The sequence below is a fragment of the Capricornis sumatraensis genome, chromosome 8 (genome assembly GCF_032405125.1).
Source record: "Capricornis sumatraensis isolate serow.1 chromosome 8, serow.2, whole genome shotgun sequence".
NCBI lineage: Eukaryota > Metazoa > Chordata > Mammalia > Artiodactyla > Bovidae > Capricornis > Capricornis sumatraensis.
In genome coordinates, this window is record NC_091076.1 from 84973035 (window position 1) to 84988194 (window position 15160).

The following is a 15160-nucleotide window of genomic DNA, read 5'->3' on the forward strand; positions in this document are numbered from 1 at the left end:
TTCTCTCCCAGAGATAAAATTGGACACTGTTTTAGAGACTGGCTGGTGGGGAGGGGGACTGCGATCCCGAGATAGCTCGTCCCCTACCTAAGGAGGTGACCTCTGATCTGAGCCCTGAGAGGTAAGCCAGGGGGTCAGGTGCTCTGGTGGAGGGCTGGCAGAGCCAAGGCCGTGAGGAGGTGGATTTGTTCCGGAACAAAGAGAAGCCTCACGTCTGTCCCCAGGAAGTGCCGGACAGCCCAAGGGGATGGGAGGAAAGCAGAGGAGGGGAGGAAGACTTATTATTTCAAAGAACTTTCCGTGAAGTGCTGGGTCACTCTGCATGACTTGGGCGGTTCAGAGCAAGCTCTCTGGTGTAATGGGCACCCAGATCCAGGTGAATATCACCAGCTGCCCTGGGAGGACGAATGTATCTGACGGCATCCTTTGAATACTGGATTCCTGATGGCGTTAGAGGACTCAAAACCCATGAGGTCATGGTGTGCCGTGCTTTCTATCCTAGCAGATCTCAGATGAGAAGGGCAGAGATCTTATGCCAGAGGGGACCTTTGGGATTGCCCAGCCTGGGGTGGCTGCTTCACGGATGCGAACTCCGGGTGGAAGGATGGGCACCGTTGACTAGAGGTGGGGAGACCTTCAGGGCTTTGGACAGTGGAGCCCCTGCAAGATTAAGGTCTGAGCAAGGCCTGGCAGCGGGGGAGGGGGAGACTTCCTGGGTGTGTGCAGGCAGCCCCTTCTCTCTGGGGCTGTGCAGTGGGACTGACCTGGGAGCTTTTGGGAGATGGGTCAGGGTGACCCTCACTGGCTAACATTCCATTTTCCACCGCTGCCCCTGTTGGTACAGTTAAGCTTCCTGTTGCCAACAACATTCCACGTTGTCTATTTGTGCCTCTTGGCAGCCCTCCCTCCTCTGTCAGAATCTCTGGTTTGGAGAGATATTGTCTCCAGGATGGTTTCTTTGCATCCAACACATCTGAGCTGCAGGCTGGCACCAAGCTGACCTAGCCCCGTCTGATGGCCAGGGCGGGGGTGGTGGTGGGGGTAACACGGTCATGGTGAAAATCCAAACTCCTCTAGTAGCCACAGTTTAACAACTAAGAAGAAATCGGAGAAGTTACTTTTAATAGTATATTTGACCCAATACATAAAAAAATGTGATTCTGTCATGCACTACCGCACGACCCCAGCAGCCACACGCCTGCTGACATGGGCACAATGCCCTTGACCAGTAGCTCCTGGGCCTGCTGCAGTGGGTTTGGAATCAGGACTTTGTTTTTAGCTTAGAAAGTAGCCCCCCACCCACTGCCGCGCCCCAGGCTGGGGAGTGTCCCTGCTGCACCCTCATTGACCAAGGCCCTCTCTACCCTGAACTTGGCTCGGCTCCTCCTTGGCTCAGCAGCCGCGTGAAGCCCACTGACTGGTGGGAGATGGAGCCGGACAGAAGGGCTCCGATGGTGCCTCATGGTGCCAGCTTCTTGGGGAGCTTGGGCTGCCAGGGCACAATTGGAGACTCCGCTCATGCCCGTTTCCAGATGGTTCCCCAGCCCTTGTCCCTTGTGAGCATGGGTGGGGTAGATGTCCAAAGGGGCCGTTCAGTTACCTGCTCTGTAAGATGAGAGCTCTGTCAGCTGTGAAGTTCGGGTGACCACACTGAGGGTGGGTGGTTTTCAGAAGGCAAGGTTCAGGCTGCGTCCAGCTCATGCTTGGGGGCCGGGCCCCTTGGGCTGCACAGTCCCTGTATGTGACTGCTCTGTGACCATTTGGGAGGCAAATCCCAGGGGGTGACAGGCATGTCGGAGCTGCCTTCCCGGGTAAGATGTTTGCCTACTACACAAGAGTTATTTTTCAAATTCTCTTGGCATTATCACATTGGTCAGAACAAACATCAGGCCATTTCTTTGGACAACTTATTCTGTGAAGTTCTCAGGGATGTAATTTTTGTCTTCAGTGTTTTGGGGTGAGAGTCCAGACATTTGGCAAGTCATGTCAGTGTACAGAGCGTTGGTTTCTCCTGCCTCTGTTGAGATGGCCATATGGCTTTTCCTCTTCTGTCTGTCCGTGCAGATGTTGGTTGTCACACCAGCCCCACATTTCTGGGGTGACCCCCAACTTGGTCCTGATCTGGTCTCCTTGTATTCGTTGCAGGCTTTGAGTTTCCATCATTTTGTTCAGGGTTTTGGAGGGCTGTGTTCATGAGGAGTATGGTTTGTAGTTTTCTTGTAGTGTCTTTGTCCAGTTATAGCGTTAAAGGAATGCAGCCCTCTTAGTGGGAGCTGGGAAGTGTTCTGGGAGAGACTGTGCGGAATTGTGGTTCTTTGTTCCTTAAATGTTTGGTAGGATTCATCACTTTGCCGACAAAGGTCTGTCTAGTCAAAGCTATGGTTTTTCCAGTAGTCATGTACGGATGTGAGAGTTGGACCATTAAGAAAGCTGAGTGCTAAAGTATTGATGCCTTTGAACTGTGGTGTTGAGGAAGACTCTTGAGAGCCCCTTGGACAGCAAGGAGATCAAACCAGTCAATCGTAAAGGAAATCAGTCCTGAATATTCGTTAGAAGGACTGATGCTGAAGCTGAAACTCCAATACTTTGGCCACCTGATGCGAAGAACTGACTCATTAGAAAAGACAGGTTGCACCTGTTTCCCCCGCTTATCACCCCCCCAGGGGAGGAGGTCACAGAGGCCCCCTCTGGTCCTTCTGGAGGGTGGGAGGGAGCCCCCAGCCTGGATTGTCTGCTGCCTGGAGACCTTCTGTGCCTGGTGCCACGATCGAGGTCATGGCTGCCTTAGTACAGAACTTTGTGGCCCTCCTTCGTGTGTCTGTGCTAGTGTGGGGCTCACAGCACTGGTTTCCTGGTAAATGTCTCCTGAGTTGCCCTGAGATGGAGGGTCCTGCTGGAGGCCGACACACTGTCCCCAGCCTGTCTCCCGCCCTCTGTGCTGAGCAGTACGTGGGTCCCACCTGCGGTCGATGTGACTTTGACTCCTGGGCCCCTGCTGTTTGTTTGGATGTCACAATGTGACCCGGGTGCTGTTGACCCGCCCCGTCTGTGTACCCCTCACAAGGCAAGCGGTATGGTCCAGCCTCTGAGCCCCTCACGGAGCGTTGCTGGGGTGCGGTAGGCGGAGCATCTCCTTTGCGTTCCAGCGCCGGGACCCTGCAGCCCGTGACCTTGGAACCGCAGGGGCTGCATCGTTAGAGTTACCAAGAGCAGAGGGCCAGGACTTCCACGGCTTTAGTAAGGTGGGGGGACCCTTCCCATAGCTGAGGTGGCCTGGGGCGGAGTGCAGGGTTCTGGGGGCAGCATTGGGGACCCACCTGCTCTGCTCCTGTCTGACGGGGTTTTGGAGGGAGGGCCTCCTTGCGTCACGGAGATGACAGCAGCCCGAAAGGGACCTGCCGGCCTCAGAGCCTGAAGCCAGAAGGGGCCCCTCTGCTGCCGCCTAGCCTGTTCGTCATTCTCTGCTCCGCACGCCCCTCTCTGGGCAATGCAAATCCCCTTTCAAGGTGACCAGATGCTTCCCGGGTGATGAGGGCCCTGGGACCTGGGTAGGGGCCATGGTCCTAACGGGGGGTTGGGGGGGACCTGGCTGGATGTCGGCTTCCGGTGGCCTCAGCCAGTGTCTTTCTTCTGCTCACTTGTCTGGCCCCCTAGGGAATGTTCAGAACTTACCTTTGCCCCAGTGCCTGAACCTGGAATCTGGAATGTGGAATCTGGAATCTGGAAGGGCTGGTTGACCTGGCCTCTGCGAGCCCCTGGCTTGCTTGTCTCCGAGCGGGCATGACAACAGGGCTGGTGCTGCTGAGTGACTGCCTGAGGTGAGGCGTGAGCACTGATGCATCAGGAGATGCATGTTAGTCTTGCTGCAGCGGCTTAGCTGGCAGAGTCCCCTCAGAGTGGTGCCTCCTGGGGGTGCTCCGTGTCTGCTGAATGTAAATACCTGAAACCTGGCAGGAGGACCACGTCTCTCCCTGGGCCCTTTGGGGAAAGAGGGCCAGTTCCCAGTTCCCCTGCTGACTTTCTTTCCTGAGGTGTGATTCACATAGTGATGTCTGCCCAGATGGAGAGTTCTCATGTACCCCTGACCACCCAGGCTCCATCACCCCAAAAGACCCCTCTGCGCCCTCCAGGCAGCCACTGGACTGCGTGCTGGCTTCCTCCTGCTCACTAGCCAGAGCCTGGGTGACCTCAAGCCCCTGGCCACCATCTGCACCTGCTCCCCACGTGGGCAGGCCTCACACTTGACCCTTTGCCCTCTCTCCTTCTGGCCCTGCCAGCCCAGGGTCACTTGTGGGGCACGAGGCACAGCCTGAGGACACAGGGCTTCTATGGGACTGTGGGGTTTCCTATCCTTGTACAGGTGTCTGCTGGCTGGTGGTGAAAAGTGACAGGGGCTGAGGCTGTGTGAGTGGTGGGGCCTGGAGGATCTGACCCGCCGGCAACCTCTGTGAGTTTCCCCATAAAATGTGATGGGTGTCAGGGTGGACACATTGAGTCCCAGGGTTGCTGGCACGGCTGCAGGGAAGGGTTTTTGACTCTCCTCTGCTGAATGGGAACAGTCCGCCGCCACCTGCGGGCCCTGGCAGTTGGGGGCGTTGGTCTCCCCATGGACACGGTCGCCAAGCTGGAGGCTCTGGATTCTTCCGGTTCAGAGGAACTCCTTAAAACGGCATCTACTGACATTGACACCCTTGTCTGCAGAAATGCCACAGAAGCTCCCATGGGAGTTGTCGCTGTCATAAACATGTTGAGAAGCACGTTTTGTGTGCTGGCCCTAAGCCAGACATGGTGATTCAGAGGACAGGCCGGGCCTGGGGGCCATTAGCGGGAAGTATGGTTCACGGAGTTGGTGAATGTGATCGAATATGGCTCAGGTCAGAGCTCAGACTCCCAGTACGTCCCTGGGCTCTTCATTGCACATGGCTGCCCCCCAGCTCCGCCCCCCTGGGGATGGGAGACTGACCCACCCTGAGTAGGTTCCACCCCTGGATTTCTAAGGAACTGAGGACTACACCCACACCCCCGGTCAAGGTTTGAGAACATTGCTTGATTTCTCAGCTTAAGAGTCGCCAGAAAAATACATACTTAGGAAGCACAGCTTCTGGGCAGCTGGTGCATCTCTGGCCTCAGAAGCAGAGGGGTCTGCAGGCTCAGGGCTGCTCCCTGCAGGGCCCACTCACGCTACCTGGGCTGCTTCCTGTCTCGCTCTGAAGTCAGAGGGAGGGGGTTGAAGTCCCTGGAGCACAGGCGGCTGAGATATTCCCTTACCACCGTGTGTTTTACTGATGAAGAAACAGGGGCCACCATTCACCCAACAAACACTCTGTGCCAGGCGATGATACAGAGATGGGGAAGAAATGGCCCCTCATCTGGAGGAACCATCACCAAACAGGGACAGATGACAGGGACAGGGACAGATGGGGTACACACAGAAGACACAGGAGGGGGCCATGGGCGAGGGTACCGGACATGCTCTCACTGGGTCTTGAGGGATGAAAAGAGTTTGAGGGACAGAGGGTATTTCAGAAGGCATTTGAAAAGGTTCAGAACATGCTGTTTGTGGGTGAGGGTGGCAGGAAGAATGGCAGGTAAGACTGGTGGAGGGAAATCCATCAGAGATGTTGGGCTGGGTGGGGAGGCATGGGTGCTGGTGTGGCAGGAAGTGAGGCTTGGGAGCCAGCCCCTTCCTGGGGGCACTGGGACACTTGGCAGAGTTTTGAGCAGGAGGATAATGGGGGCACCACCAGAGAAGACTTGCTGTGAGGGGAGGGAGCTGGCAGTGAGGCAGGGTGAGCAGGAGGAGCACTGGGGCCAGTGAGGCCCCCTGGCTGCGAGGGTCTGCTTTCACAGGGGGGGCTGGTGCCGGCTAAGCAGGACCCAAGCAGGACTCTGGTCCTTCCCGCCCTCCCACCTCCCCCGCCACAGACAGCATTTCAGTGGGCGGAGCCTCACAGTCAGACATGCTTAACCACTCCTCAGCCACTCCTCAAGGCTTTGGGGCTGGTGGGGTCTCCCTCAGGCTGCAGCCTGTCCTTCCTAGGGGCTTCCACACCTTGGCAGCCACCTGGTTGTGGGGGGGGGGGGGTGCTAGCCGAAAGGGTGGCAGCGTACAGGGTGCCTCGCTGTGGCCCATCCAGGCAGGGCCCTGTGTTCAGCCTTGCTCCCCATGGTTGCTGAGGGGGCTTGGCCATCCTCTGTATCCTGCACCTGTGCTTCCATGGCCCTGGCCTGGGCCACTGCGCCCAGCATTCCCGCAACCATGCACCTCTGGTTCTTGGCTCAGCTTTTCTCCTGTCTTGGGCGGTCAACTGAGTCCGGCTTTTCCCTGGTCCCTGCCAACTGACAGGCAGAGGAGGCCACGTGGGAAGGACATGCCAGCATCTGAGCTCCGAGACGTTCCTGAATCTTTCACAGCCATGCTCAGTGGCATGGCGGGCCGAGCCATGCTGGGAGTGGTCACCTGTGGAGTGTCTGCAGGGCTGGGTGGCCTGAGACAAACATTTTCCAAAAGAATGAAATGTGTCTCTGAGAGAAATGAAGTGCAAACGCCATTGCAGGTGATATTATAGGAAAGGCCAGAACCCCCATGGTCCTGACTTTCTTCCCAGTTGAGGCTTATTTTTATTGTGGATTGCATGTGGACTAAAGAGCCTCTTGATAAGAGTGAAAGAGGAGAGGGACAAACTTGGCTTAAAACTCAGCGCTCAAAAAACTAAGATCGTGGCATCCGGTTCCATCACTTCACGGCAAATAGGTGGTGGAACAATGGAAACAGTAAGAAACTTTATTTTCTTGGGTTCCAAAATCGCTGCAGATGGAGACTGCAGCCATGATATTAAAAGACGCTTGCTCCCTGGAAGAAAAGCTATGACCAACCTAGACAGCATATTAAAAAGCACAGACATTACTTTGCCAACAAAGATCCATCTAGTCAAGGCTACAGTTTTTCCAGTGGTCATGTACAGACTGAGAGTTCGACTATAAAGACAGCTGAACATGAGAGAATTGATGCTTTTGAACTGTGGTGTTGGAGAAGACTCTTGAGAATCCCTTGGACTGCAAGGAGATCCAACCAGTCCATCCTAAAGGAAATCAGTCCTGAATATTCACTGCAAGGACTGATGCTGAAGCTGAAACTCCAATACTTTGGCCACCTGATGTGAAAAACCGACTCATTGAAAAAGACCCTGATGCTGGGAAAGATTGAAGACGGGAAGAGAAGGGGACAACAGAGGATGTGATGGTTGGATGGCATCACTGACGTGATGGACATGAGTTTGAGTAAGCTCAAACGAGCTCCACGAGTTGGTGATGGACAGGGAAGCCTGGTGTGCTGCAGTCCATGGGGTCACAAAGAGTCAGACATGACTGAGTGAACTGAAATGAACTACATGTGGAGAGGTACCATAGATCTCTAAAAAGAAAAACAGAGAGTGATGCAGTGACTTAGCACTCAGAATGTCAGTGGTGTCTCATCCTTTTTAAAGAAGGAACTCAGTGCTGGAAGCATCTGGCTGTCTCCTCCTTGTCCCCAGAGGTGGGTGGGGAGCAGATCTCAGTTCTGTCCCCAGGGATGTCTGGGCTGTGTCTGGAGCCGTTTTTGGTTGTCATAGCTGCGGAGGGCTACCAGAGTGGAGTGGGTGGGGGCCACAAAGAGTGAGTGGCCAGAGGGTGGACAGGGAGAAGGTGGGAGAGACCCAGCCCAGGCACAGGAGGGGTGCTCAGCTGTGTGGTGGTAGTTCCTGAAAATGCACTAGGGCTCTGAGGTGCTGCAGCTTCCTTGTCCATTTGATGTGTGTTTGAAATCAAGGCAGGTTGGCACAGACCTGGTCTGTTTGAATTCTCTAGTTGCCTTGGGAATGGTGCATCTGGTTTTCCCAAGCTCCTGTGATGCACACATGTTGCATGCGTGCCAATAGGAGCAGCCATGCGCACATGTGTATGTTCCTGGGGCTGGTGCCTGGGGTTGGGGACCCCCCACCAACATTCAGGAGCGCAGTCCAGCAGGTGGGAAAAGCCACTGCTGCTCTTTTCATCTGGTCCTCAGATGCTGAGCATCTTCACACAGGTGTCGGCCCCTCGGGTTGGCTCTAAACACCTCTGCAGGGTCCTGGTTACCCTAGTGGGGTCGCTGCCCTACAAGGTGCTGGATACTCACCTTCAGAGTCACTGATTTTCTCCCTGGCTTCCACTGTGGCCCCACCGCCCTCCAACAGGCACAACACGGCTGGCTGGGTTTTGCTTTTTATCTTCAGATTTATGAGATTACACTGTAGTAACTTTTGCCGGACTTGGACGCACCAGAGCCTGCTGGCCTGTTCCCGGAGGGTAACTTTGCTTCTGAGCTCTGGGCTTGTCTTCTCTTTGGTGTTGGCCAGGCGGGGCCAGGTGGGGCAGGCCCGTCTCCCACTGACGTCACTCTGTCCCTTCAGGCAGACCTCTGCATTATGACCCGGCTGCTTGGCTACGTGGACCTCTCGGAACCCCACTTTGTGGCTGCCGTCCTTGCCATTGTCTTCAATCCGCTCTTCTGGAATGTGGTAAGTGCACCCAGGGCGGGCTGCACGGACAGACAGGTGGACAGACGGACAGACTGGCAGCTCTTCCCTCCCCATCTGTCTCTGGTCAGCGTGGGAGCATCCTCCTGCTTCCCTGCCAAGGTCGGCACCCGGGGAGGACGCCCCTCCCCTTGGGGTCCTGCCACATCTTGGCTTTAGCAGACAGCCCAGGGCTGCCCTGCATGCCTAGGGGGGCCGTGCTGTTCCGGTGGGTGAGTTGGAAGGTCTTGGCTGGGGTTGGCTCCCCTCCTGCTACGTGCGCAACAAAGCCATCGTCTTGTGAATCTCCCACCCCAGCACCAGATGTGCTTTGTAGCCATGGTCACTTTTCCAAAATGCGGCTTCCCTCAGAGTGGTCTGCAGCCCCTGGGCTGACAGGCAATGGGGAGCAGGAAGGAACCCACAGCAAGTGAACTGGGTGGCAGACCCCTGCCAGGTCATCTGTGGGCATGGGGCCTTGCACAGTGGGCTCTGGGCCATCCCTCTGCCAGCCCTTCTGGGAGACGCCTCTCCCCGGGAGGATGAAGGGAAGCTTTGGGGGCCTCTGGTCTGCTGTCTGCAGCAGCATCTTGGGGGTGGGGGAGAGGCCACCCCCAAGGCGCCGGCTGGCAGAGCTGTGGACGCCTTATGCTCACCTCCAGGGCGTTGGCACACGCTGTTCCAAGCTTTCTTCATCTCAGGTAGCCGCTCGGTCCCCGGGGCAGAACAGGACATATTTGCATTTGGTTGACCAGTTAGGTCTTCACTTCATCTGGTGGGAGCAGGGTGGGGGTGGGGCTGCTCATCACAAAGAGGCCACAGCCAGTGTGCTGTCCCTCCCAACAGAGTGGTCTCCTTGAGGGGAGGGACACGCGTGATCAACGTGCCGTCCCTCTGTCCTGACAGGCTGGTCTCCTTGAGGGGAGGGACACGCCCTGGTCAACCTGCCGTCCCTCCCGACAGACAGAGTGGTCTCCTTGAGGGGAGAGACACGCCCTGGTCAACGTGCTGTCCCTCTGTCCTGACAGACTGGTCTCCTTGAGGGGAGGGACACGCCCTGGTCAACATGCTGTCCCTTCATCCTGACAGACTGGTCTCCTTGAGGGGAAGCATTTGTGTCCTTTTCCACATGCCCTGCTGGTTTCCCTGACACGTGACCACAGGCTGGGTAGTCCAGAACAGCAGGGACGCTCTCCCCCAGATCTAGGGGCCAAAAGCCTGAAACCAGTGAGCAGTTACACAGAAGCTGGTGTCTGGAGTTGTCCTGGAGGCAGGCAGCCAGTGGAGTCGGGGCTCCTTGGTTGGACTGAGCTTCCGGAGGAGCCAGGCAGGGGTGGGTGGGGAGGTGGACAGGCCGGCCGTCCTGAGGAAGGACCCTTAGTGCTGGCCTGCACCCTGGTTGTGTTTCAGGCAGCATTGAGATGTGTGTGAGAGGTGCACACGTGGCTGTACATGCATGTGCACATGTGAGCACGGGGAGCTGGGCTGGGTGTGGACAGGCTGTCTGACACCCTTGCTCCCGTCTGGCTCAGAGTCTCACTCCGAGGGCATGGCTGTGCACGCACTGGGCTCCACGCCGAGCTGGATTTTTGCAGAGCTACGGGTTGTCTGGCCTCGGCTCCCAGTGGGGACGGTCAGCCCGGTGTCACCAGGCCCCACACTCGCTCCTCTGGCCTGGCTGTGCCATGTGTATGTGTGTGGGCTTCTTAGGACGCGCAAGCAGCCCTGCCTGCCCCATGGCCCGAGCTCTGAAGGGAGAGCTGTGTTGGGCAGCGGGCAGCAGCTGGGCTAACTTTAGAGTCTAGGGGTCTGAGCAGGGCAGCATTAAAGCATACCCTAACCCTAACCCTAACTGGTACGTATGGTACCAGGTAGCTCGCCAGGTGCCCAGACCGTGTGGCGGGCAAGGGAGCGAGGAGGGAGTCCCAGCGAGACCCCAGCTGATTGGGCTTCTCCTCCCCCAGGGTCCTGACGGTCCAGGGGTGCAGCCTGAGTTTCCTCTCAGTCCTGCCGGGGCATGGGGATAGACAAAGCGCCTCCTCTGGGGTGCTTCACCTCTGGAGGTGGTGGTGGGCAGTGGGGCGGCATTTGCATCCAAGCTTGTGTTGATTTGGTAGGACAGGTGTGGGGGGCTAGTGGGTTATCTCTGGGGTCCCTGCTGCATGGAGGGGCGGTTTGATGACACATACCCCCTGGGTGTCCTTGCGTGCCCCCTACCCCCCTGCCTTTGCAGGGTCTGCTCCCTCCGAGAAGGGCCTCCCCTCTCCCACCAGCCCTCCCTGAGCCCTGGCCCCAGCAGACGTCTGTGGGTCCTGATCCTTGTGAGTTTGTGTTTCACCCCACCCCCTCTTAGACCGAGGGCTCCTGGGAGCTGAGGGCAGGGCCTGGACCAGTAAGTTGTTGTGGGTGAGCCCTGAGTGGCCTGGGGGCCAGAGGCCAGCCAGGTCGTTTCTCCATTTGGGGTGAGTAGTAGGTCCTCCCACTGACCTACAGGGCCAGCCTGGCTGTGCTGTTGACTTTGCACTACTCCCTGGTCCTCCTCTGACGCCATCTGAGATTCAGGAAAAATGTCCAAGGCGTGGGGTTTGTCTCTATTTACTGCCCACTTGCTCTGGCCTGGGCCTCAGCTGTATCATCTGAGGTCTGGAGAGTGTTGGGGCAAGGGGTGGCCTTTGTACAGCTCGCCTCCAGGGTGGCTGCCAGACAGCAGGGGAGGGGAATGGGTGTGAAGGGTCTGGAAGCCCGGGCCACGCTTGGCCAGGAGGAGCAGCCGTGGGAGCCTGTTCTTGCCACGTTTCCTCTGATCCCGCCTCCTGGCCCTGCCCTGGCTCCCTGAGCCTCAGGGGGGCTAGGGTGGGAAGCGGTCAAGGCCCAGCCTGAAGACCCTGGGACTCGATGCCCAGGGCACCTCAGGGAAGGCCCCTGGGCACATAGTGTTTCTGGACCTGAGATCCCTGTAGTTTCTCCAAAGAGGCATTGGCCTTGGAGTGTGGGCTCCAGGGGACAGAGGTCATGAGAGGGGAGGGGCCGGACCCAGAGTCCTGGGCAGAGCGGGATGGAGAACCAGGCCACCTGATGCGTCCGGGGAATCAGGGGAGGGTGGGACTGGGGCTGCAAAGCTTCCTAGACTAAATTTGTCCAAATCCCATCCTTGTTGTCTGAGGTTCCAACCAGTCTTGGAGGACAGTCCCTGTGCCCACGACCAGCTTTGCAGGGAGGGGGGCTGCCTTGGGAGATGATGAGCTGGTGGGGGGTCACCCCGGGGCTGGGCCTGTCCTTGCTGCTTCTGGGACCCACCTTCCTCGGGGCAGACCCACCATTGTCCCCGGTGGGGACAGAGGTGAATCTGCCTGAACTCAGCTTTCCCTGTCCTCTCTCAGGGTGTCAGGCACGAGTGCTGCTCAGCATTGGGGAGCATGGGAGGAGAGGGTGCAGGCAGAGTGCTCCTGCCCATTCCCTCTGGTCTCAGCTCTGTAGAGTCCAGCTTTGTCCTGCGGGTCCTGGGCGAGGTGGTGGGCGGGGGTCAGCCAATTGCTCTCAATGTCCCCAGCAGCCTTGGGTGGGGGGTCAGGGGGCTGCTCTGCAGTGAGGTGGGTGGGACAGAGACTGGGGGCGCTGGGGGCAGATGTACTCACTGATGGCCATCCTGGGACCAAACACTGTCACCACCTCCCCAAAGGGATTTGATGTGCAGACTCCTGAGAGGGGGATGGGCGGGTCCACCCCAGGTTTTTTCAGAAGTGGCAGGTAAGGACCAGAGAGGTTGCTTGACCTGCCCAGGTCACACAGCTGTGAGAACAGAGCCGAACCTGACAGCCAGGGCTGCTGCTCCTGTGTGTTATCCCCTCCTCCCCGGCCCTCTCCTCCCTAGGCCCCCCTTCTTCCCCAGCCCTCCTCCAGGAGGGCCTGCCCGGTGCAGACACAGACGTAGCCCTGAGTGGCAAGCTGGCTGGCCCAGCTGGGGCAGGACCAGGGGCCCGGCTGGGCAGGAGAGGCCCTCCTGGTCCCTGTCGGGGGTCCAGCCTTGCAGCCCCAGCCCCACCCCCTGCAGCTTAGGGTGCGCCTACTGGGCTGGGGTGCACCCCGCTCTGTGGGCTCTCTGTGGGGTGGCCTTGAGAGGCAGCCACCTGGGAGGGGTGCCAGGGGCAGGACGGCTCCAGTGACCTTGGGCCCATCCTTGGCTGCTTGGCCCCAGAAGCCAAGTGCAGCTGTGCCTCTGCCCCCTAAGTCCTCCCTGCCTGACTTGCCAGCCCAGGGAGGGGCATGGGCCTCTGAGCACAGTGGCCTGTCCTGCTGCTGTGGTCCCCTGACCTGGACCTGGGTGGGAATTTTGGCTTCTCTGAGCCAAATTTTGGTTTTTCTCATCTGTAAAACAGGCACAGTTGTCAGGGACTCGAGGTTGGGACTAGAAGTTTGCTTGCAGCTGGCTGGCAGCTGCCACCCCTCCTCCTCTCCGGGCACCTGGCACTCTCTGTTGGCCTCTCCTGGTCACTCTTGTGGCTGGGCTGCCCGGGCAATGGTGCTATCCTGCAGTGACAGGGCTCCACTTGCAGCTCAATTCGGGACAGGTTCTGGGATAGTCACTCCATTGTCAGCCACACTTGGATGCCACATCAGTGCCTAGCAGGTGGCTTGGAGGCAGGGCGGGAAGCATGAAAGGGTCAGCCCTGACTGTGAGGCTGCTGCCAAGGGACTGGCCAGGTCTCACAGGTCGGCTGGTAGCGGAGGTGAAGGGTCCTGACCGCCTGAAGCTGTCTCCTTGTGCCGACAGCCAAACACCTGCACGAGCTGCTTTCTGAGAATCAGGCGTGGGGAGAGGGCAGGTGTGGTCGAAAGCACCAGGTTTCTCGGCTGGCAGGACCGTGACCTCCCTGAGGCGGCCCCATGGATGCGACAGGCAGGGGCAGGGCCCTGCTGGGAGCACCTCGGGGTCCCTCCAAAACAAACCCCGATGGCAGTGAGAGGGTGTTCCATCGTGGGCTCAGCCCTCCGGCAGCTGAGCCCTGACGGCAGCCTGGCGCCAGGTTTCGGGCAGAGCGCACTGGCCAGGTCTTCCCATCTGGGGCTTAGTTGGACCCCTGACCCTGGTTCTCTGGCCCAGGTCTGAGCGTGGCCTATAGGGTGTCTCAGCACTTGGTTCGAGGACGCGGCGGGGACCTCACAGCCTTTTTATACCCCTGCCTGCCAGGTACCCTCATGTTTGAAATTGTGCAAATGGTGATCGGGGGGCTGGGACCCCGAGGGCTGTGGCATATAGGCAGGCAGCCAGCTAGCTACCTGGCGGACGGAGCAGCGTGTCCAGAAGATGTTGTTCCTGATGCAGATTTGACACCTTTCTGGATCAGCGCTGACACCCCCCCTTCCCCAGGAGCTCAGAAAGTCAGGTGTGAGATCCAATGGCCTAATTTTAGACCTTGAGTGTGCATGTCAGAACAGCAGGAGAATTAGAGAGGGAACAAGGACAGCCCGGCCTCACCCCTTGTTAGCTGTGAAGCCAGCACGTTCCCCAGGGTGGAGGAGGCACCACCGGTGGCCTCCGTGGCGGGGGAGTGGACAGGAGCAGAGCTTCTCTCTCGGGGCCCCTCCTGAGCGGAGCTCGATGGAGACACAGAGAGGGACTGGCCAGCGTGTGGGCCATGGCCTCCATTGCTGGAGGGCAAGTCACTGGGTAGACAAGGCAGGTTTGGCCAGCACCTTCTGGGAGGAACCTGCTTCGGGCAATATTTGCCCAAACTGGTCAGGGAAGCACTTAGGTCGCCCGGCCCTGCTCTCCTTGGGAGCCCAAGGGCTCAAGAGGACGGGGCACAGGGCAGGGGGTGAGCAGGCTGGGAGGCAGGCCCTGGGCTCATCCGGTGGTTCTGACTCCTCACCTGCTGACATGTCTGCTGCCAGCATCTCCCTCCTGGCCTGCCTCTCACCTGCTGTCTGGGGCTCCTTAGAGTTGTGCGTGAAGTGCAGCCGTGTCCACTGGAAGCAGTAGTCATCGTTCCCCAGGGGGGGTTCACCCGGGAAAAGCACATGACCCCCGTCTCTTTGGCCTTGAAGATGTAGGATCTTTCGGCTCCAGCTCCCCTGGGGTCCCTGCTGTCTGCCCCTCCCCCGGGGAGGGGAGGACGGTCTCTTTTTCTTGGTCTCTCTGAATTCAGTATGTTGAAAGTTTAAATGTTGGCCACGCACATGCGTGGCCCATGGCCCACGGTCTGCAGATGGTGGATGGTGAGAATGGCTGTCTGTCCCCTGCCCCCAGCCCTGGCCGTGCTCTGCATCAAGGCTCGGGTGCATTGAGATGCCTCCTGCTCCCGTGGCAGGCCCAGTAGGCCCCTCATTGTCTCCTTCAGAAAACTGGGGGACGCTGACCTCAGAGCAGTCGTGGGAACTGGCCTGTGCTGGGGTTTCCTAAGTGTTGGGCCCTGTTCCCATGACCCTCCACGGCAGAGGCCTCTTCGCTCTCTCAGCCCCTTGTGGGGACGTGCTATCCTCAGCTCACCGGGCTTCACCAGCGGATGAGCACCCAGTCTCAGACTCGGCCCATAAACAGCTCTAGAGCAAATATGCTCGTCCTGCTTATCTGCTTACATCCAGGATCCACTTCGGGGACCTGGCAGCTCCAGGTCCCGGGCAGC

At 58.4% G+C, this 15160-nt stretch overlaps 1 protein-coding gene across 13 annotated transcripts in view; it reads left to right on the forward strand.

The window, feature by feature from the left end:
• Window positions 1-15160, forward strand: part of PEMT (phosphatidylethanolamine N-methyltransferase) — a 37931-nt gene that overhangs the window by 3005 nt on the left and 19766 nt on the right. For 4 of the 13 annotated variants that reach the window (XM_068977362.1, XM_068977369.1, XM_068977367.1 and 1 more), the window contains exon 2: window positions 8433-8540. In XM_068977362.1, coding sequence (XP_068833463.1) covers window positions 8433-8540 — 108 coding nt within the window. Of the gene's footprint in view, window positions 1-3073; window positions 3243-3654; window positions 3819-4316; window positions 4448-8308; window positions 8329-8432; window positions 8541-15160 lie in introns of those variants that run through there. The other 9 variants (XM_068977363.1, XM_068977374.1, XM_068977365.1 and 6 more) reach the window with 9 other exon arrangements.